Consider the following 22,234-nt stretch of genomic DNA (forward strand, 5'->3'; position numbering starts at 1 on the left):
GGGCGGAAGTGCCCCGATGGGGCGCTGACGCGTCCATCATGGCGGCCGCAGCCGCTTCCCCGGCTCTGAAGAGGCTAGACCTCCGCGACCCCGCGGCGCTCTTCGAGACCCACGGCGCGGAGGAGATCCGCGGGCTGGAGCGCCAGGTGCGCGCCGAGATCGAGCACAAGAAGGAGGAGCTGCGGCAGATGGTGGGCGAGCGGTACCGCGACCTGATCGAGGCGGCCGACACCATCGGCCAGATGCGCCGCTGCGCCGCGGGGCTGGTGGACGCCGTGAGGGCCACCGACCAGTACTGCGCCCGTCTCCGCCAGGCCGGCTCGGCTGCGTCCCGGCCGCCGCGGGACCCGCAGGTCAGCCCCGCGCCCCGGCCCGGCCGGCCCGGCCCCTCGGGGAAGCGGGCGCCCCGGCCGGGGCCCACCCGCCTCAGGGAGGCGCCCCCGCCGCCCTCCCCGCGCAGGCGGCCGGTTCCCCGCGGCTCCTCGGGACCCCTCCCGGGCTCCGGGCCTCGCCTCCCTCACCTCAGTCCTGGGGTCGCCGGGCTTCCTTTCCCACATCTCATGGAAACGCTAGGTGTTCAGCCCTGTTCCCTGTTTCACGTTTCCTGACAGCGTTCCGGGAACAGAGCTCTCCCCTGTGTCGACCACCTTCCTTCCCAACTTGTTCCTTCTTCCCGCCCCCCAACCCCACCCCCAGGAACAACTTCCAGGCTGCAAAGACACCTGCTACCCTTTAGGTCGCTGGAGGGTAGTAACCAGTTCCCAGGCTCTCATCTTTTAATAGAGGAACACGTTCATTTTAAGGAACTAAGGTGATAAAGAGTCTGCCTGCCAGTGCCGGAGACACAGTTTCGATCCCTAATCCAGGAAGATCCCACGTGTCTCAGAGCGACTAAGCCCCCTGCAGCATAACTGTTGAGCCTGTGGTCTTGAGCCCACACACCCTAGAGGTGGGGCTCCACAAGAGAAACCACCGCAATGAGAAGCCTGCACCCAACTCCAGAGTAGCCCCCTTACCCCGCCCCATGAGAATCAGTGGATTCAAAGGTCCCTGGAAGAAAGCAGTGGAAGGACAGGCAACCTTTGACCACCAGGCCGAGATACTGGGCACTTAGAACTGGGCAAACATAAGGTCTCAGTGACCTTTGAAGAATGTTCGTTTGACAGGAAAGGAAAAGGATAGATTGGAGGGGATAGAAAATGAACACAGTGCAAGTGCAAGGTTTTCAGATTCAGGTAAGAGTGAGATGACGACAACGTGCGGTAGAACCAGGGAAGTGAGAGCAGAAACCTAGGTGTAGACGTTTCGGCAAAACCATCAGAACGACTTGAATTTCCTGGGATGTGGTGGTCTATGCAGACGTGTTGAGGGAGGTCAGATGGCTATAATTTTTGGTAGGAAGATGAACCTCGTGTTAAATATACTGATTATAGATCGACAGTGAAAGTTCCAGGGGCAGTGTCTATGTGCAGCAGAAGAGGCTCGATGGGGATTCAGGGGAGTGGTGAGGACTGCGTGGTGTGCTGTGATCTGCCTGGAGGTGACGTTTCAGGGACGAGAATGGTGAAGGGAAAGGACAGCCGGGGATGCGTAGAGGCACGAGGCCGGAACCAGCTTCAGGGGAAGGTTGGTGAAGAGGAACAGCCAGCAGAGAAGCCCGCAGGGTAGTCAGAGCAGCAGGAGAAAGTGTAGGAAGGACGAACATCACACCCAGCAAGGCAAAACCTCCCTGGAGGGGCAGTGCGCGGGCTCTAGGCTGAGACATCCCGGGGTCCCTGATACCCTGCCTGTGTGGTGACCAGATGTGGCTTGCCCCTCCATGGGACAGGGCAGAGGTACAGCCGGTAGGAAAAACTTACCTCCAGTAATTCTGCTACACCAACCTCGATGCCTTGCTGAGCGGCACTGAATCCAAGTTCATGAAAGTTCCGCACCCCCGGGCCCCCCGACACGTCTCCCCTAGCCAGCACCACGCTGACCTGGCTCTTGTTTGTCCCAGCTCAGCTCTGTGCCTTTGCCCGTAGCCCCAGCAGCCGTCCCAGGAGAAGTTCTACAGCATGGCTGCCCAGATCAAGCTTCTCCTGGAAATCCCTGAGAAGATCTGGAGCTCCATGGAGGTCTCGCGGTATCTCCACGCCACCCAGCTCTACCTGCTTTGCTGCTACCTCCACAAGCTGCTGCAGCTGGAATCTTCCAGTTCCCGACACAGCCCCGTCCTCTCCCGGTTCCCCATACTCATCCGGCAGGTGGCGGCTGCCAGCCACTTCCGGTAAGTGGTCCGCCAGCAGAACCTTCTCTGGTGATGGCCGTCCTGCACCACTCTGACTTTATGGAGCGTGTCTTCTCTCTCCTCGTTACTGGGGCTCTTCTCCAAAGATGTCAAAAGCTCCCTGTGACCTTTGCCATCATCTCTTTAGGGCGACCATCCTGCATGAAAGCAAGATGCTGCTCAAATGCCAAGCCGTGTCCGACCAGGCTGTGGCCGAGGCTCTGTGCTCTGTCATGCTCTTGGAAGAGAGTTCTCCGCGCCAAGCCCTAACAGACTTCCTGTTGGCCAGAAAGGCAGCAATCCAGAAACTTCTCAACCAGCCTCACCACGGTGGGCGTGGCTTCTCTCCCAGACGTGGGCCTCCGATGGGGGGATGGAGCAGGATGAGCTGAGGGAGTCCAGAGCGTTCCCTGGTTCTCACTTTACCGAAGGAAACTGCTAAAAGAGGATGGTTTCTTCTCGCAGGTGCCAGTATCAAGGCTCAGATTTGCTCGCTGGTGGAGTTGCTGGCCACCACTCTGAACCAAGCGCACGCTCTCTTCTACACTCTACCAGAGGGTGTGCTGCCAGACCCCTCCTTGCCGTGTGGCCTGCTCTTCTCTACGCTGGACAGCATCACTGGCCAGCATCCTAGTGGTGAGCTCCTGGCCAGCCTTATTGTCTGGTTCATTCCTTTACTGGGCGCCTGCCAGCTGCTGTGCTGGGCCCTGGGGATACAGCAATGGATGGACAGATATGGACCCACTTTCGTGGAAGTCAGAGTCTAGTGGTGGAGGCAGATACTGAACTCACGAATCCGCAGTACCTGCTTAATATCAATCCTGGTCATTGCTCTCCAGGCCAAGTGCAGCTGGACTTGGTAGCAGCTAACGGTGGGACCAAAGTCAGACAGGATATTTAGTTGCTCTGCAGCGTGTGGGCTCTTACTTCCCCAGCCAGGGACTGAACCCACGTTCCCTGCATCACAAGGCAGATTCTTAACCACTGGACCACCAGGGAAGCCAGGAGAGTATGGATATTTAAACTGAATCCTGAAGGTTGAGTAAGAGGCAAAGAAGAGAGTTCCAGGCAAGAAGGAGAGCAGGTGCAAAGGTCCTGAGGCTGGGAGGATGTTTGTACACGAGGCCGTGAAAGGAAGCAGGGTGGTGGGTGGGGGGAGGAGGAGCATGAGAAGGTGCACGCTGGTTTCCCACTCGTGACCAGTGGACTCGGAGCGTATGAACAGAACAGTGGGTAGCTCTCCAGGGCCTTCCGGACTTGGTCCTTCTGTTATAGTGCCCCTGCACCCTGCACGTCCACTTGGTAGCATTTGTCCCAGTTGGAATTAGATGCACATGGCTTTTCTGTGGCGGTGGTTCCCCGTGGGGAGGAGCGGATGCTGAGAGCTCACTTACGAGGCCGTCACCACGAACCAGGTGACAGCCGATCGGGGCAGCAGAGGCGGAGCTGGCTGGACAACGCGGACGTGTGTTTAAGAGATGGTTGTTGAGGGTTTGGCTGTGAGGGTGTGGAAGGGAGGGGTCCAGGTTCACTAGAAAAGGAGGTTTTGGTTTTTTATTGAATATAGTTTATGTGCAGTGCTAGTTTCTGGTGTACTGCATAGTGACTCGTACGTTCTTTTTCAAGTTCTTTTCTGTCGTAGTTTATTGTAAGATGGTGAGTATCGTTCCCTGTGCTGTTAGCAGGACCTTGTTTATCTGTTTTATAGACGGTCGTTTTATCTGCTGATCCCAAACTCCTGACTTTCCCCTGCTTTTCCCCCTTGGTGACCGTAAGTTTGTTTTCCGTAAGTTCATTTGACTGTTTTTTCAAAGTTCCACTCTAAGTGATATCATACAATATTTGTTGTTCTCTTTCTGACTTCCTTCACTTTGTATGATCATCTCTAGGTCTGTCCATGTTGCTGCAAATGGAATTATTTCTTTTCTATGGCTGAGTAATATTCCATTGTATATATAGACTACACCTTTATCCATTCCGGAGAAGGAAAGAGCAACCCACTCCAGTATTCTTGCCTGGAGAATCCCATGGACTGAGGAGCCTGGTGGGCCACAGTCCGTGGGGTCGCAGACAGTCGGACGGGGCTGAATGACTGTCTCTTCACTTATCCATTCCCCTGTGGATGCACATTTGGGTTGCTTCCATGTCTTGACTGTTGTAAACAGTAATGCAATGAACATTAGGGTCCATATATCATTTCAGATTATGGCTTTCTCCAGATGTGTACCCAGGAGTGGGATTGCTGGATCTCATGGTAGCTGTATTTTTAGTTTTTTAAGGAACCTCCATACTGTTCTCCCACTGACAGAGTAGGAGGATTCGAAAAGGAGTTGGTTTAAAAGGGCCGATGATGAGTTGGCTTTTGAAAACCTTGCCTTGGAAACAGCTGAGACCTTGGAATGGGACTAGAGGGGACGGGCGACTGTGGGTCCAGAACAGAGCAGTGAGCGGTCCGGCCGGAGACACACGCCGTGCATGCGCACGGCTGTCCTTTGAGGCCTTGGAGGTGGATGGCGTCATCAGCAGGGGGAACGGGCGGCGGAGGACCAAGCCTCAGGACAGTCCAGAGTCAGAGATGAGACGGAGGAGCCGAAGGAAGAGGGGGAGGGGCAGAACGTGGTGACAGAGACGTGTGCTAGTTGGTCTCATCTATGCTACTTTGTCTTTCAGCTCAGCAACTGCTTTTAAAATGCAAGGAGGACACAACCCTTTTTTCTCCTCTCTCTTCTTCCCCTTCTTTGCCACACTCCCTCCCTGATGAGGGGGCCCCGGACATGCTCTACTTTTCTTTCTCTCCCTGTTTCCGGGGTCCAGTCTGGCTGCCCCCAGAGGAAGACTGGGTGACTTTTGGAAATTCCTTCCAGGTCCGGTGTTAACTTCCCGGTGACCCTCCCTTGGTCCTCCTCTCCCCAGGAAAAGGCGTCGGTGTCCTGCAGGACGAGATGAAGCTGTGCAGCTGGTTCAAACACCTGCCCGCGTCCGTCGTCGAGTTCCAGCCAGCTCTCCGGATGCTGGCGCATCCCATCAGCCAGGAGTACCTGAAAGACACGCTGCAGAAGTGGATCCACGTGTGAGCAGCTCCCGGGGCAGCAGGAACCGCCCGCCCCCCCCGCCCTGCGTGGCCGTGGGGAAGCGGGAGGGCCGGACCTTCCGGGCGGGCCCCGGGGTCAGGCCAGCCCCCCACTCAGCCACCTCTCATGACCGCTAGCCGCCTCCGGGAGAACCAAGAAGGAATATGTGTTTCAGCATACTACATAGAGGGCTTTAAATCTCTAGAGTCCTGCCATCCCTATGCTTGTGTTTAGTGCAGTTGTTTAAGTTGAGGTGTAGTCTACAGTGTTGTGTTCGTCTCAAGTGCACAGTCACATGATTCAGTCATGCAAACTACATATTCTCTTTCAGATTGTTTCCCATTATAGGTTACATTGTTCCCTGTGCAATACAGTAGGTTCCTCTTGTTCGCCTGCTTTCTATACAGTACTGTGTATATGTTACTCTCAAACTCCTTGAAGTCATGCTCTGGGGCTCTAGACTTCCTTGGAGACAGGCCTGTCTAGGGAGTAAGGGTTGGCCTGGTGAAGGGGCTGTAGGCTCCACCTCCCATCCAGCCAGAAATGCTATTTATATATATATACACACACACATATTTATAAACTTGCTGAGACATATAGACATTTACATTTATATAGTTGGACTCCGTTAAGAGGTTTTCAAGTAGAGTCCAACTCTTTTTCTTAATAAGGGTGAGGAAACTAATGAAGCCCACGAGAAACACTTCTGTTGCAGGTGTAATGAAGACATCAGACACGGGATCGGCGGCCTGCTGATGTACGTGACGAGCACGAAGGGGCTGGCAGGCATCCGGGACGCCGTGTGGGGCTTGCTTGCCAACGAGTTAACCCACCGCAGCTGGGATGTGGTCTGCCGGCGGCTCCTGGACAAGCCGCTCCTGTTCTGGGAGGACCTGATGCAGCAGCTGTTCCTTGACCGGCTGCAGGTGAGGTGGGAAGTCCACAGGCCCGCTGCCCGGTGCCACCTTTGGACTGTCTGGGTATATTCTTGCCACTTCCTATAAGTGCATTCCTTCCCTGCCGACTTATTCCCAGGGTGACTCTTCTGAATAATGAGCCGTACAAATGAACAGAGGCTGTTGCTGCACAGGAGGCAGGCCTCCGTCGGGCGGCTGGGGACACGTCCGCCTCCATCAGTGATGACACTCTCCTCCGCCACCAGCGGGCCACCTCCCTGAGCGTCGGCGAGAACACTGGGCGCTGGGACAGTCTGCCACTCGGTGCTCTAGGTTGAAATTTCCTGGAAGCAGCTGGGATTCAAACTCTTCTCCCCTTCTCTTTCAGACTCTGACCAAAGAAGGCTTTGACTCCATCTCCAGTAGTTCCAGAGAACTCCTCGTTTCAGCCTTGCAGGAACTTGAGAGCAGCAGCTCGGCTTCAAGCAAGCACATCCACTTTGAGCACAACATGGCTGTCTTCCTATGGTCCGAGAGCCCCAGCGACCTGCCCTCTGACGCCGCCTGGGTCAGCGTGTCCAGCCGGGCTCCGTTTCCAGGCAGCGGGCTCTCCATGAAGGCACAAGCCGTTAGCCCTTGCGTGCAGAGCTTCTGCTCCGCCCTGGATTCTAAACTGAAGGTGAAACTGGAGGACCTCCTGGCCTACCTCCCCTCTGGTGACCCATCGCCCCACCAGGATGCCCCCCCCCCGGCAGCCGAGAGCTGCACCTTCGACAGATTCGCAGACGCAGAGACCGTGCAGGAGACGCTGCGGACGCACTCCGCGGCCTGCATCCAAGACATCACGGACTGCATCCAGGCGGAGCTGCAGAGCATCGAACAGGCCATCCAAGGGCAGCAGGACGTCCTTGACGGGGCCAAGCTGCACTCCGCCCTCTTCATGGCCCGACTCTGCCAGTCCCTGGGGGAGCTGTGTCCCCACCTGAAGCAGTGCATCCTGGGAAGATCGGGGAGCCCCGAGAGGCCCACCCGGGACTCACGGGCTCTGAAGAAACAGGGGAAGGGGAAGGCGCAGGAGGTCCTCCCCACACAGGCCCGGTGGCAGGACGTGAAGGAGCTCCTCCTGCAGCGGAGCGTGACGGGCTACCGGGTCTGGGGCTCGGCGGTCGTGAGGGTGAGTGGCACAGCAGCCCAGGCTTCCTCCCTGCCTGCCCCTCTGCCGTGGTCCAGGCCGGCCAAGCTCAGCGAGGCCTGTCAACAGTGAGGGAGTAACCATTGTCGTTTCACAGTCCCTTTATCTGTGCCAGAGAGTTCAACTGTAAAAACTGCCTCTTTATTTTAGCCTAGATCTTATAGACTGAAATGCTTGATTTTTTTTTTTTCCTTTGATCTGATGAGAATGAAAGACTTTCTCCTGGACGACGGTCTCTGTTTTCTGATCTTCAACCTAAATATAATCTCTGTCACCTCCACTTGGGTCTTCAGAGGGGGCCCCTGTAGCGGAGTTGGCAGCCAGACCCCACTGCTGGTATCAGCAGTTGGTCAGAGGAAGTGATCTCGGCCACTCGCCATCCACAGGCAGTCTGTGCGGCGGAAGCTGGCCTCACGGTCACTCAGGTAGTTTGACGCAAACTCTACAAAGGCTCTGAGTGGTCTGTGTGGATATCTGGGTTTCATCACCAGGTTCTGGTTCATGGATTCGCCCAGTCATTACTCGTAGACGATGCTGGCTCCGTCCTGGCCACGGCCACCAGCTGGGATGAACTGGAAATCCAGGAGGAAGCAGAGTCTGGCAGCAGCGTCACGTCCAAGATCCGACTCCCTGTTCAGGTGAGCAGGGTCCACCATGAGGGGCCTGTGAACCAAAAAGGGGAAAGAAACCCTGCTCTGTGGCAAGGAGAGACTTTAGAAAAGATCACCCAAAATGCAGCTCCTGAGGAAGAGCTGACAGTGTGCATGCCTCTCTCCTGTGGGGGCAAAGTGGGCAGACGGCCAAGCACATAGACTGTTTGCAAAGCCCATTCATGCTTTCCTGTTGTAGCACAGAGTGTGCTAGTCAGAGAACAGCTTACCCTGCAGTGGACGCAGCAGCGGAAAGCCGTGTGCCAGGTCGAGCCCAGGCCACCAGGGGGCTGGGGCAGACGTCACTTGTATCTGTCCACTGGTCTGCTCTGAGGGGGCGGACTGGCCAGGTCAGAGCCCCAGAGTGGAAGCCTCGTTAGGCTCCTTGAGCCCACTCTGTGCGTCTTGTCTAATCGGTGCAAGTTGGCAACTCAGCGTTCCTTTGTCCTTCTAGCCGTCCTGGTATGTACAGTCCTTCCTGTTTAGCTTGTGCCAGGAAATTAACCGGGTCGGAGGCCATGCCTTGCCCAAGGTGACACTGCAGGAGATGCTGAAAAGCTGCCTGGTTCAAGTAGTTGCCGCCTATGAGAGACTCTCAGAAGAAAAACCGGTGAAGGTAAGCCTGTGAATGTCTCCCCATTAAGAACAGAAATAAAAACTGTAGGTTAAAAAAAACAAACATAGGTTTCTCTTGGGTTTGGGCAGCCCTCATCCAGGATTCCAGGTATTAAGGTCTGCTCGCCCTGGGCAATCGAATGGACAGTGGCTTCCGCCTCCGGGAGTTGAATCACACCCACTCCCAGGGCCAAGCAGGTTCCATCAAGCAGCAGGGACGAAAGCTTCAAAGTAGAGAGACCTGCTGTCCAAGCCCAGCCGCGTCACGTGGTCAGCGCGGGCTCTGGGCAGATCATTAACCCGTTTGCTCAGGACACATGTGGGCACGTAGATGGGGCGCTGGGGAGCGGAGGTGGGGGGAGGGGCAGGAGCAGGAGAGCCCAGCCGTGGCAGGAGCGCCATCGCCCAGCCCTCCTCCCTGTTGCCTGCTGTGAGCTCCCCGACTCTGGTGCTCACTCCCATCTCATCAACCGTGTTTCTAAGATGGACCAGCTCCTGACTTGGGAAAGAATTCAGATAAGTCTTCTCTCCTGAGCGCCCTCAAAAAGCCTCCCTCTTCATGCCAGGAGCTTTTATCCTTTAAAATGACTGTCTACAGCACCTGAGACCTTTTTCTAAGGACCGGCTCTCCTCCCTGCCATTAGAGGTTTTTAATTTTGTTCAAGACCAAGTATCTAGTATAACTTGTTTTTGTTGTTGTCATGAGATAAAACTGGCCTTCTGAGTATAAAAAACTTCTGAAATAACCAGCTGAAACGCAGACAAAACACGAAGCTGTTTATTCTCACCCGACAGGCCATCTCCCTTAATGGGTGGGGATGGGAAATTCATTTGCAGAAAGAAGGTGCCTTTCCCATGACCCAGAATCGGGCACTGCAGCTGCTTTACGATCTGCGTTACCTCAGTGTCGTCCTGACAGCCAAGGGTGAAGAGATGAAAAGCGGCCGCTGCAGACAGGACCCCAGGTAGCCGTGCCCACCCTCCCAGCGCGTCTCTTCCTGACCTGCACGGCCCCGTTCTGGGAAGCCGCAGGAGTCAGCCTCTTCCTGCCCATCCCCTGTGTTTATTCTCAACACAACTCAGGCTCATGTTACCAGCAAGATAGAGAATGGCCACCCGCTGGATTGATTCCACGATCATGTAGTAGGTCAGGTCTCATCCTTCTCTGAGTCCGCCTACCAACTGTTAGGTGTAATTTGAGCATCTGGTGCCCTCCCTGGAAACAATATGGGGAATTTCCCTACTTGATTTAGAAGACATCCCACCAGGTTCAAACTCCTGAGCATTATTTAAGCACAGTGGTCAGTGACAAGGGGTGCTGAGGCGGCAGTTGGCGGAGAACAGACCCGCCGGTTCCAGGACTTCTCCAGCATTGCAGCACACTGGGCTTGGTTTCTGTCCTACGAAAGGTGGAGAATGACCATCTTCACCCTTTTGTTAGAGTCGAGAAAGTGGCCGACTACCTGGAGACGCTCATCGACCCATTTGACCTGGACGTTTTCACCCCCCACCTGCACAGCAACCTCAACCGCCTGGTGCAGCGGACCTCCGTAAGTCCCGGGAGAACACGCCCGCTCTGCACGAAGGGCCAGGGGCTCGGGTCACAGCACAGGCCTGCCCAGCGCCTAACGGGTGGGGGCGGGCGGATGAGACACAGCTGAATTGAGTTACAGGGGTGGAAAGAGTTTTAGATCGAACCTCAAACTTCACAGCCCAAGCAACCTGGGATGACCCTTTAGTTGTGGGTAAGGACTGTTAAGGTTTTATCAGGGCTTCAGAAAGAGGAGCAGATCAGAGCTACCTGACTCTGAGATTCTGACCTGCAGGCAGTGATATGTAATTTTGCAGTATTAACACACGCAAGAGAACATGCCCCCAAAGGATGCCCCCAAAGCAGTGATCGGTGACTGACAGGAGCAGGTTTTCTCTTAACTGGACCACGCAGCACGCAGCGCGTCACTGTATCCCATCTCTCGTCCCACAGGTTCTCTTTGGACTGGTGACTGGTTCGGAGAACCAGTTCACCCCCAGGAGCAGTACGTTCAACTCCCAAGAAGCCCACAACATCCTGCCGCTGGCGTCCAGCCAGATCAGGTAAGGACGCCAAGCGGCCCCTGCTGGGCCCCCAGCTCCCCAGCCTCTCCGCTGAGCCGCCTTCGTCTTGTCTGGCAGGTTTGGGCTTCTTCCATTGAGCATGACAAGCACACGAAAGGCCAAGTCAGTGGGCAGAAGCATGGAGACCGCAGCCCAGGTGAGTGTCTGACCGAGAGTTCGTCCCCAGGGACCCCACCCCGCCTCCCACCAAGCCGCCCGCTCCCCCCCACCTCAAATAACCGATGGAGAACCGAGTGACAAGATGCACTAATGCTGCTTTTAATGGCGGCGCAATAAGGAAATACACGATGTTACTAGCTTGAGCTAAGAGAGGTTTTAAAAGATGCCCACTGACACTATCAAGTAGCCTCATGGTAGAAATGAATCTCAGGCTGCCAAGGCTGTAGAAAATGTGCAGGATGGACCGAGATTACAGCTTGTGTTTAAGATTAAGAGGGTAGAAGAGTTAACTGCTAACCCAGCACGACTATACTTATTTGGGGGGAAAAAAACCTGCTGTTTCAGCGATGGTTTCGTCTCTCGTTTCTTTTAGGCGGGTAGGAAGTTTGCTTCCTCAAGCTTCACCTGTTCTTGTTAATAGATCTTTTGTCTCAGTAGGCTGCCATCTGCTAGGATAGCTGCGGGAGTCCTCAGGGGGTCTCTGAAGTGTGTTGTGTACAAGTGTGTCTGAGCGCTCACACGGCTCCCTTCCTTCCAGCGTGTAGTCCTCGTTTGCTCTCTCGTTGGATAAAAGTACTCGCAATGTCTCCTTTCCATATTCCCTGCCATCAAACCCAGTCAGGTCCAAAATCCTATCAACACCGGGTTTTAAAACTTGGGAGATGGGAGTAAGGGTGGGAAAAAAAAAGTTTGTGCACAAGCCTCCCACTCCTGAGCGCGGGCCTGTGCTCTTAGCTTTCCCCACAGCTGTCCACTTGTCCTCCCAGTAACTGCCCTTTCAGCTCTGCACCCGAGAGGAACACGCCATGGAGAGGAGGCACACGTTGCCCTTCCTCCGTCCTCGCTCCCGACGCCGGCTGTCCCGTCACGGCCCCGCAGTCTGCCGCGTGTCCTTTTCCATCTGGACTAAGCTGGTCCCCTCCAGGAGCTGGCCGTGCTGCTCAGACCCGCCGTGTGCCCGCCGCGTGGACCCCCGAGCGGAGTGGGGGGCGGGCGGCCGGGGGTCCGGGTGCACGCTAAGGCACTTTCCTCTCCACACAGCGGCAGGCGACGCCCCCGGCGCTCTCCCGAGCAGACGACCCCAGGCAGGCCGGCTCCCTGTTCAGGCAGCTGGTCGCTGACGAGGAAGACTCGGCCGCACCCTCGCTGTTCAAACTCGGGTGGCTCTCCAGCATGACCAAGTGACGAGGACGCTCCGTCTCTCTAAATAAATACTCCTGTCTTGTTTCTCCTAGAAGTGACTCTGCTCCTTTGTTTCTGAGCCACACCAGCCTCTGCGGCAGCCGTGGTGGCACGCAGCCCCCTCATTCCTGTTGGGCGCAGGGATGACTCTGAGCATAAAGCAAGTAAGTCCTTGTCCCAGAGTTCACAGCACGTGTGACTTCAGACCTCAGTTCCTAGAACTCACACTGCGTCAGCCTTCACTAGCACCTTCTCACACGGCAAGGCGGAACCAACGGGGCGCTCACACCAGCTGCTGGGGGACAGGTGGTGCCTGAGACTGGAAGTCACGTCCATGTTCCGTGACTGTCTGAGCCGAGCAGTGTTGCCTAAGTCTGAGACGGCAGCTCTGGAGGAATGCCAGTTAACAAGCTATCCGGGGTCCATGAATCAGAAAGCCCTTCTCTCTGGAAATACAAATATATAGCAGAGAGAAGACAGTCACGGGGCGGGAGCTGACTCACTCACACAGTCTATCCGGGGTCTGACTGTCCCCGTCAGAGAAGACAGCACGTTCAACAGGACGTCCACGTTCTAAGAGGTAGCATGGCAGTTCACTTCAGTGCAAGGCTGGTCCAGCTTTCTATGTTCTGGAAAAAAATCTTGGTTTTTTTTTCATGGAAAGTAGATCCTCTTTACTAGTTTATTTAAAAAATTGAAGATCCTGCAGTTTTAAAAGGCCTTTTTACATAAAGTAGAATTTCTAACTAACAGACCTGGAAAGCAGTCTAAACTGGACAAACTATGGGTTCAACACACAGATGATGTGTCCTCCTATGGTTCCCTTGATACCCACCCTTAAAAGAATCCTATAAAAAACTGCTTCAAAGCCCCTTGGAAATCGCAATAGTGCAGCAAAACCACAAGTAAACAACAGCCTGTTAACCTGTTATCTCAAATATAGACTGAAAAGCCAACAGGCATTTTTTTGTGCAATTTTTTTAAAACATCGCTAACTTGAAATATCAAATCCGCACAGCGCTGTCCCTTCACAGAAGGCAAGAGTCTGCGGTGTCACGAGGGAGGCCGGCCCCGGTGCTGCAGGCTGTGGAAGTGGGCCTCCTTCAGGGTCTGGTTGATGTGGAAGTAGGGGCCTGGGCACAGCGCGGACGGCGCGGGCGCGGGCTGTGGCGTGTGGGGGCCGGACCCGGCGGCGAGGTGGTGCAAGCTGCTCTCCGGCCCGCTGGCCCTGTCGGGGCTGCTGATGCTGCTGCTGCTGCTGCTGCCGCCGCCGTCGCTGCTCGAAGACTGCAACAAGGAAAGAGAGGCGCGTCACCGCCAGGCTGCGGGGTCTCGGCAGCTCTACTGGGGTCTACCTGCAGATACCCCGGGCCTTCCCGGGGGTTCAGAGGGCTAACAACCCACCTGCCGATACAGCAGACCTGGGTTTGATCCCTGGGTCGGGAAGCTCTCCTGGAGGAGGAAATGGCAACCCATTCCAGTATTCGTGCCCAGGAAATCCCGTGGACAGAAGGGCCTGGCAGGCTCCAATCCACGGGGTTGCAAAGAGTGAGGACAGGACACAACTGAGCAAGCACAGTTAAGCGACAGCTCCAGTAACTCGGTTAGCAGCGCCCTTTCCCATTTACATCTCAACACGACACCGTGCCGGAAAGGATCAACGCATGAGGACAAACAATTCTGGAGGTCAATGCTCTTGTGTAGAATTTTCTTGGGGGGGACACATCTAAATTTATATTCCCTTAGACAAAAACACTGGTTTTGAAATGCCTGCCTTCCATCGTGTGAAATCTACAGATTAGGAAAAAGACCAGAAAGAAACAGATCACAATAATTATGTTAGATGGAGGAATTATAGTTGGAGATTTTTTTCTACCCTTTCCTACAACTTTTTGCAGTGTGTTTTCATTATAAAAATAAACACATACATGCTTCCAGATAATTTAAACGTGATTTTTAAAAAGCTAGTTCTATTCACTTTCTGATAAAAAATTACACCTAATAATATGTATATAAACTGAGATGGCAAAAAAAGCCATATTTCACGAATGTCCATTCTTAAACCAAGAAATGTCATGGTCCGAGAATCATTTGCAGGGACTTATACTAATAGGTCATGGAGCCCATCGCCCAGAGGCAATAGGAGACAACATATCCCATCTTTCTACAAAAACAAACTCATGGAAGCATTTTAAGAGGCTGAATAAGACCAGATGGTAGGGTTAGCAGCAGCAGCAATTACTGTACATTTACTTGAAGACCTAAGAAGTCAAAGCCAATTCAAACAGAAAAACAGTGTTCCATGAAAGTCTCCCTTGACCTAGTATAGAAGCGAGCTAGAACTGCCGCCAGCATCCCCAGCATGGCTGGGCCAGGTGACGAGCAGGCCACCGCACTAGGGAAGAAACCCACCACCAAGAGCACTCTGCGTCCTCCATGCTTTTCTTTACCATTTCTCGTTACAAGCACTGTCTGAAAATTAAGGCAAGAACTAGAATCTAGTAAGTCAAGATAAAACTAGAATGTTTCTAGTAAGTCAAGTTTATCTTTTATCTTTATTTCATACTCTAATAGCAATGGTGACACTACTATGAGAAAATATGGACCTTCCTTCAAATAAACAGAGAAGGCGGCTGTACAAATGCTCTTAAAGGGAGGGAGGGGACAGACACCTTCAACTTCTAGGCTGTTCTAAGTGTCCTGTAACTCAGAGTTTTAAAGACATGTATTAAAATCTTTAGCGTGGCCTTGTCTATAATAGCTAAAAACGGAAACAACCTAAATGTCTAAAATTACAGACAACTGATGAAACCACAAAGTAACGTATATAAAATGTAATACATGAATTGTAATCCACAACAATGAAACTATTAACGATGAAGCTGGTTAACAGTGATGATGGAGACTTACATATACTGAGGAAGAAAGAGATCTTTAACATCGTTTTTTATAGGTTACAGAATAATGTACAGTAGGTCTGCTGGTTTTCAAAGTATTTATGTATACACACAAGTACACCAAAAATATTCTAGAAGGACAGACATGCCAAAATATTTAGCATTTAGACCTACTTTAAAAAAATATTTTCTACAGCTTCTACAAAAAAATACTTCTTTGAGGACAAAATGCTAAAGAACTAAAGAGTGCTACTTCAAGAGAGTAAGGTCTTCAGTTTTTTCTGACTCTAAGACTGAGACTTAAAAAAATACAATGATACTATCAGTAACATTTTAAGAAGGCTGTTAGTCTCATTTAATGTAACAGCTTAAGAACCTCTGAACTATTTCAGTTCAATCACTAGCAGACAGCAGGTTGATGATGCTTTTAGACTAAGAGAGAACCTACAGAGAAACCTGGGAATCCAGGTGAATGCACTTTGTAAGTTATTTTAATACACATAAAACCTTCCATACATACTGTCATTAAAGGTGAAAACAAAACAAATCTCTTTCAGAGGTGCACTCGTTCCTACTTGCTGCCTTCTCAGACCCGTCTTGGCACTTGGGGGGACGGGGGCTTCAGGGAATATGTCACCATCCACGAATGGGCCAGCAGCAACCAGCATAATATCAAACAGTGCAACACGATAAGGGCACTGGTTCTGTGAGACTTTTTTCAACGATGCACAAGTATATTTAGTACGTACGCATCACAAAACGAAGCATTTCTATGGGACCAGTTCAAAAGGCTGAAAAGTTACTCTAACAGATCTTAACTTTATGGGATAAAGGAAAGACCATTATTTCCTTTTACCCCCGAAGGTGTAAAACTGAATTTTAAGTCTCTAGCAAAGCCTTAAGATATATGCAGAAATCAATCGTTTTGTCTTATAAAACCCGAAAACCTGAGACAAGAAAGAAAAATGCATTTCCCCCGCTTGATGGAGCTTTTCTGGATCAGACTGTGTGGAGGGCAGGGAAGGGAGAAGTACCAGAAAAACACTCAGACGCCTGAGAGAAGGCAGAGGGACACGCGCTGTTTCTGGCAGAAAGAAGAATACATCTAAACCGTGGAGCCGGGGACACAGAAGCCAAAGCTTATTTTCTTAGTTCACGCGGCTCCAATGACACAGCAGAGGTAAAGAGCGCCTGGTGCTCAGCTAGGCTGCCCTGAATTTTACTTTCACAGTGAGAACTCAGTTTGAGAGAGAACCCATTTATACCCATGGTAGGAACAAAATAACTCTGAAGACTCTTTCTACTAATAACCTTTAGAAAGTCCCCCAGGCGGGACTGTTAATTAGTGAGTCTCTGCTTCATAGAGAGCAAGCCGGAATACATGTGTACATTTATTACCTAGAGTTGTATGCTTTCTCTTAATTAGAAAAGCAGAGCAACATCGTATTTTATTTTCCTTCAAGCCCCGGCTTCCCCTCACATCCATCTCCCAGTTCAGTGGTGCTTTTCATTTACATGAGCCTGAAAAGGAAAAAAAAAAAATCTTGCTGGTTGTATTACACACTCCATCCCTGGAGTGAGAATGAGTTCACCCTAAGGCCACTGCAGAATGCGAATTACAAGAGGTGATCCCAGCCAAGTCCACCAGGTCTTCTAACTTAAAACTGTGCTCCCAAAGTGCCCAGTGACTTGAGTGAGCTCCAGGTCTGGTAAGCTCTCAGTGGGCCCATTAGACTCCAAATGAGTTCAGTAGGCCAATTAAAACCACTTCCTAAATATGCATGGGAAGAAAATACAGGGGTCACTCCTTACAAGACAGAGTTAGGCCACATCATCTGTTTGAAGTTCCTGCCTAAAAACATGTATGTATCCTCATTACTCAACAAGGCAACAGTCAGGTTCAAGATGAAACTGCTTGGATAGCTATCCGTACTCGGAGCTGATGCAACGCATCACAAATATTTCAAGAACTTGAACAGTGAGCCTTCCCTGGTGGTTCAGACGATAAAGGAATCTGCCTGCAATGTGGGAGACCCAGGTTCAATCCCTGGGTTGAAAAGATCCCCGGGAGAAGGAAATGGCAACGCACTCCAGCATTCTTGCCTGGGAAACTCCACAGAGGAGCCTGGTGGGCCCAGGTCAGGGGGTCAAAAAGAGTCAGACACAACTGAGTGACTAACACTTCTAACACTTTTGAAAGGAGTGTTCCTCCATTTTGAATGGATCTTTTAAAAAGTTATTGGGTCGGTGCAAATGTAATTATGGTTTCGGACCATGAATTTTAAATCAGTATAACTAGGCTCAAACACATCTTTATTAACCAAAATAGGAACCATTTCAAGCAACACATTTTTGCCAACGAGAAATCAGTTTGCTTATTCCTGTTGCATAAATATCCCTGCTTCGGGATTCGACTAGCTCCTGGAAAGCATTTTCTGCCTCCTGCTGGTTGTGGGAGTTTTCCCTGCAAAAAGTTGTCAAGACACAAAGAAGTGGCAGTTGGTTGGCGAGAGGTCAGGTGAATACGGCACATGAGGCAAGACATCCTAGTCCCATTCATTCAACTTGTGAAGCATTGGTTGCATGACATGTGGTCAGGTATTGTCATGGAGAAGAATTGGGCCTTTTCTGTTGACCAATGCCAGCTGCAGGCACTGCAGTTTTTGGTGCATCTCATCAATTTGCTGAGCATACTTCCCAGACATAATGTTTTCGCTGGGATTCAGAAAGCTGTAGTGGATCAGATCAGCAGCAGACCACCCAACAGTAACCACCACTTTTTCTGATGCAAGATTGGCTTTGCAAAGCGTCTTGGAGCTTCTTCTCGGTCTAACCACTAAGCTGGTCGTTGCCGGTTGTTGTATAAAATCCACCTTTCATCACACGTCACAATCTGATTGAGAAATGGTTCACTGTTGATGCACAGGATTAGAGATGATGACATTTCGAAACTACGATTTTTTTCATTTTCAATCAGCTCATGAGACACCCACTTAGCGAGCCTTTTCACCTTTCCAATTTGCTTCAAATGCCAAATGACCATAGAATCGTCAACGCTGAGTTCTTGGGCAACTTCCTGTGTAGCCGTAAGACGATCAGCTTTCACGATGGTCTCAGCTGACCGCTGTCGATTTCCCACGGCCGGCCACTGCGCTCCTCATCTTCAGGCTCTCTCGTCCTTTCCAAAACTCCTTGAACCACCACCGTACTATACGTTCATTACAGTTCCCGGGCCAAATGCACTGCTGATGTTGAGAGTTGTCTCCACTGCTTTACGAACCATTTTGAACTCAAATAAGGAAATTGCTAGAATTTGCTTTTTGTCTAACATCGTTTCTATTGTCTAAAATAAATACAAACAGCAAATAGTTAAGTCATATAAAAAACATAAAAGCGAGAAATGCACATTAAAATGATGTATAACATAACCACATTTATTTAGAATGTATTCCAATGTATATGTGTGCTAAGTCACATCAGTTGTATCCAACTCTTTGTGACCCTACTGACTGTAGCCTGCCAGGCTCCTCTGTTGATGGGATTCTCCAGGCAAGAATACTGGAGTGGGCTGCCATGCCCTCCTCCAGGGGATCGTCTTCCTGACCCAGAGATAGAACCTGGAGTCTTTTACGTCTTCTGCACTGGCAAGTGGGTTCTTCACCACTTGCACCACCTAGGAAGCCCTGTATTTCAATATCAAATGGCAAATTTCAACAATGCAAAAACTGTGATTACTTTTGCCCCAACCTAATAATTTCAGAGTTAATTTGTGACAGGGTTTTTGTGTTGTTGTTTTTTTTAATAGTTTCTTCAGTCAGTTTAGTCGCTCAGTCGTGTCGGACTCTTTGTGACCCCATGAACCGCAGCACGCCAGGCCTCCCTGTCCATCACCAACTCCCAGAGCTTACTCAAACTCATGTCCATCGAGTCGGTGATGCCATCCAGCCATCTCATCCTCTGTCGTCCCCTCCTCCTGCCCCCAATCCCTCCCAGCATCAGGGTCTTTTCCAATGAGTCAGCTCTTCGCATGAGGTGGCCAAAGTATTGGAGTTTCAGCTTCAGCATCAGCTTATTAAATTAATTTAAATTTATTTTTGGCTGTACTGGGTCTTCGTTGCTGCACAGGCTTTTCTCTAGTTGCGGCGAGCAGGTCTGCTCTCCAGTTGCGGTGCGAGGGCATCTCATCACGGTGGCTTCTCTTCTTGCAGAGCACAGGCTCTAGGGCACGTGGGCTTCAGTAGCTGCAGCTCCTGGGCTCCAGAGCACAGGCTCAAGAGCCGGGGGTGCATGAGCTTAGTTGCTCCGTGGCATGTGGGATCCTCCCAGGTCAGGGACCGAACCCTCATCACCCGCAATGGCAGGTGGATTCTTTACCACTGAGCCACCAAGGAAGTCCCCTGCTACAGGGTTTTAAGTACACCACCTTAACTCCTCACCCTGGAGTCTGCCAAAACAGTTTTGTCCAGTACCCGAGACAGATTAACGATAAGAATGAGCAAAAACAAAGTCTTAAAATACCTTCCTACAAAGCTATGCTAAATATTCCCAGGGTCATATAAATTCACACTGTTCAAAAAAAAAAAAAAATTTACCTAACATTCTGCTAATTCTTATCAGTTAAGACAAAAGGACCTATGGGATCCTAATCGTAGCCATGCACAGACCCCCCTGGTTCGGCTATTTTTGTCATGCCTCTACACTCCTAATAAAATACCCTTGGGGTTTCAGGGTTATGACATCAAAGATTTTCCCTTCTAGTAAACACAAGAATAAGACAGACTGTTCCAATTAAGCCACCTCTGTTTTATTTCCACATCTTCTCATTCTCTACTTGCTATGATTTTACAGTGATCCAAAAGATCTTTAAAAGCTCAATCTTGGTGAGTTAAAAGTATTAAAAAAAAAAGCGGGGGGGGGGATTCTCTGCTGGTCCAGTGGCTAAGAGTGTGTGCTCCCAATGCAGAGGGCCCTGGTTCGATCCCTGACCAGAGAACTAGATCCCACATACCACAACTAAGACTCTGAATGCCACAGCTAAGTCCTGGCACAGTGAAATAAAGTTTTTTTTAAAGTTGGAGTCTTTGAATTTAAAAACAGTACAGCTTTCATTCACTCAGATAGCAGTGCTACTTATAAGGCATTTACCTACACACCAGAGGCCAGACTCAGTAGAAGTGTCCAGTGTAATTTGTAAAGAAAGATGTTCAAGCTGAAAATAAAGAGCCATCATTCCTGTAACCAAAGCTACAATTCAAACCGAAACGGCCAGCCTAAGAGAAGGTCAGCCTAAATCAGTTAAATTCAGCTAGTTTTTACCCATCCAGTCGCTGTGTGAGGTCAGGGAATGGGGCTACCTTTGTAAAGGACTCAACGGGAAGGCACAAAGTGACCAATCACTTCACTTACTCACCAGACAGAAAATGGAACCTGCCTTAGACCTTAACTACCAGGCATCATCTAGAATGGCTTTCAAAAAACTTTTTTATTCCTATATCTGTAAATTATATCTCAATTTTCAAAATACTACCCTAAAGCTCCCAAGTCATTATATCTAAGCCACTGGAGTAAATATTCAACATCTTTAAGGCAAAGACCATCAGAGTCAAAAAGAACACCAAACCCCAATTTCTTTACTAAACTTGCTTTTGAGCTAATACAGTTTCAGAGCATTAAGTGGGAAAAATACTCTTCTCTGTTCCCATGATTCAAGAGAAGTCCAGGACCTAGCAGCCCTGCATATATTTAGCAAAGTCCCTCAGACCTTCTGATCTGTCTTCTGGGAGACGGTACACACTGTGGGTAGCTCATATTCTGGGGCTCACTGACCTGCCTTGTACTAGCTATGTATCTCTGGGCAAGTGACTTTATTTTTCTGTGCCCCAATTTTTCCATCTAAAAAGTAGAGATCATAACACCCACCAAAGTGACAGGAAGAAAATGTACAAGTAGATTCAAAATTTCTCTTTACATAACTAATCTGGCAAGTCGGTTCACATTCTTCAGCTTCCTAGAATCGAGGGAAAAAGAGGCCCGTACCATCTCCATTTTACAGATAAGCATGACTTAACTTGTGGCACAGTTCAAAATAATTCCAACACCTCATGTCTTATTTCACAGTACCTGCCAGTATTATTACATTTAGGAGAAAACAGTGAGTTTTGGAAATTAACCAAATGAAAGTTGTTCATGTTACAAGAAAAAAAATTCTAAACTTAAGTATTTCAAGAAAGACACAGGAAATGGCTTCTCTTAAGTATTTTAAAGAAATATACCTTGTTGGCCCTAGCTTAGAATTAAAAGACCCCATTTTCACTAATAATAGACTTTATTATTGGAGAAGGAAACGGCACCCCACTCCAGTACTCTTGCCTGGAAAATCCCATGGACGGAGGAGCCTGGTAGGCTGCAGTCCATAGAGTCTCGAAAAGTCTGACACGACTGAGCGACTTCACTTTCACTTTTCACTTTCATGCACTGGAGAAGGAAATGGCAACCCACTCTGGTGTTCCTGCCTGGAGAATCCCAGGGACAGCAGAGCCTGGTGGGCTGCCGTCTATGGGGTCGCACAGAGTCGGACACGACTGAAGCGACTTAGCAGCAGCAGCGGCAGACTTTATTATGCAAATTGTAAAATTAAGAATTCACTAGTAATGACTTATTATATTCCCCTTTGTACACAATTGCCAACGAGCACCCCAATGTCCCTAACCTGGCTCTTTCTACGCTATAAACATGATGACCTACTCCAGCGGTAGATTTAATCACCCAGGACTGAACTCTCTGTTTTAAAGACCCCCTGCCATCTGCCGCTCCAGCACCCCCGGGGTTTGCTCGGCCGGCCACATTACTCACCAGCAGCGGATGCTGGTAAACGTGACGACACCGAGGGCCCACCAGCAAATCCAGGTCACCATGACAGGTGAAAAGTACCTGTACTGACTGTTAACTATTATCAGGGCAATCCAGTCCACCCTTCTGGCTAATAACTACAGAGTGGTTTAATCACTCAAATTCTTTGGACAAGTAAGAACAACACACACGAACCCACAGGTTGAACAACAATACACCAACTTCTTCTGTGAGACCAATGCATGGGTATCAGAAAGGGAGTGAGGGTCATTCTCTACCAACAGCAATCAAAATACAACCAAACCTAATACTAGGGAGTCTTATTCAAAATAAGGGATC

The 22,234-nt window shown here is 50.5% G+C and overlaps 3 protein-coding genes across 5 annotated transcripts in view; 1 reads left to right on the plus strand and 2 right to left on the minus strand.

The window, feature by feature from the left end:
- Positions 1-643, minus strand: part of SLC39A11 (solute carrier family 39 member 11) — a 365,940-nt gene extending 365,297 nt beyond the window's left edge. The window contains exon 1 of the mRNA XM_043453277.1: positions 522-643. The gene's annotated coding sequence lies outside the window, so the exon portion shown is untranslated. The remainder of the gene's footprint in view (positions 1-521) is intronic.
- On the plus strand, positions 1-12,201 carry COG1 (component of oligomeric golgi complex 1). Of its 3 annotated transcripts, none has more exons than XM_043452675.1 (14): positions 2-353; positions 2,025-2,269; positions 2,418-2,599; positions 2,735-2,905; positions 5,183-5,339; positions 6,056-6,266; positions 6,625-7,410; positions 7,920-8,066; positions 8,533-8,694; positions 9,489-9,658; positions 10,135-10,243; positions 10,678-10,787; positions 10,866-10,944; positions 12,009-12,201. In XM_043452675.1, the coding sequence occupies exons 1-14, from the start codon at positions 39-41 to the stop codon at positions 12,150-12,152; spliced, it is 2,988 nt and encodes a 995-aa protein (XP_043308610.1). In that variant the 5' UTR covers positions 2-38; the 3' UTR covers positions 12,153-12,201. The 3 variants fall into 3 exon arrangements, 2 of the variants coding, with proteins under 2 accessions (XP_043308610.1, XP_043308674.1); XM_043452739.1 differs by having other exon boundaries at positions 3-353; positions 9,531-9,658; XR_006266508.1 differs by lacking the exons at positions 9,489-9,658; positions 10,866-10,944; positions 12,009-12,201 and having other exon boundaries at positions 1-353.
- Positions 11,043-22,234, minus strand: part of FAM104A (family with sequence similarity 104 member A) — a 17,584-nt gene continuing 6,392 nt past the window's right edge. The window contains exon 3 of the mRNA XM_043453533.1: positions 11,043-13,436. Within this exon, the coding sequence (XP_043309468.1) occupies positions 13,203-13,436 (234 nt within the window). The 3' untranslated portion in view covers positions 11,043-13,202. The remainder of the gene's footprint in view (positions 13,437-22,234) is intronic.

This window comes from Cervus canadensis, chromosome 1, assembly GCF_019320065.1.
Source record: "Cervus canadensis isolate Bull #8, Minnesota chromosome 1, ASM1932006v1, whole genome shotgun sequence".
In the NCBI taxonomy this organism is placed as follows: domain Eukaryota; kingdom Metazoa; phylum Chordata; class Mammalia; order Artiodactyla; family Cervidae; genus Cervus; species Cervus canadensis.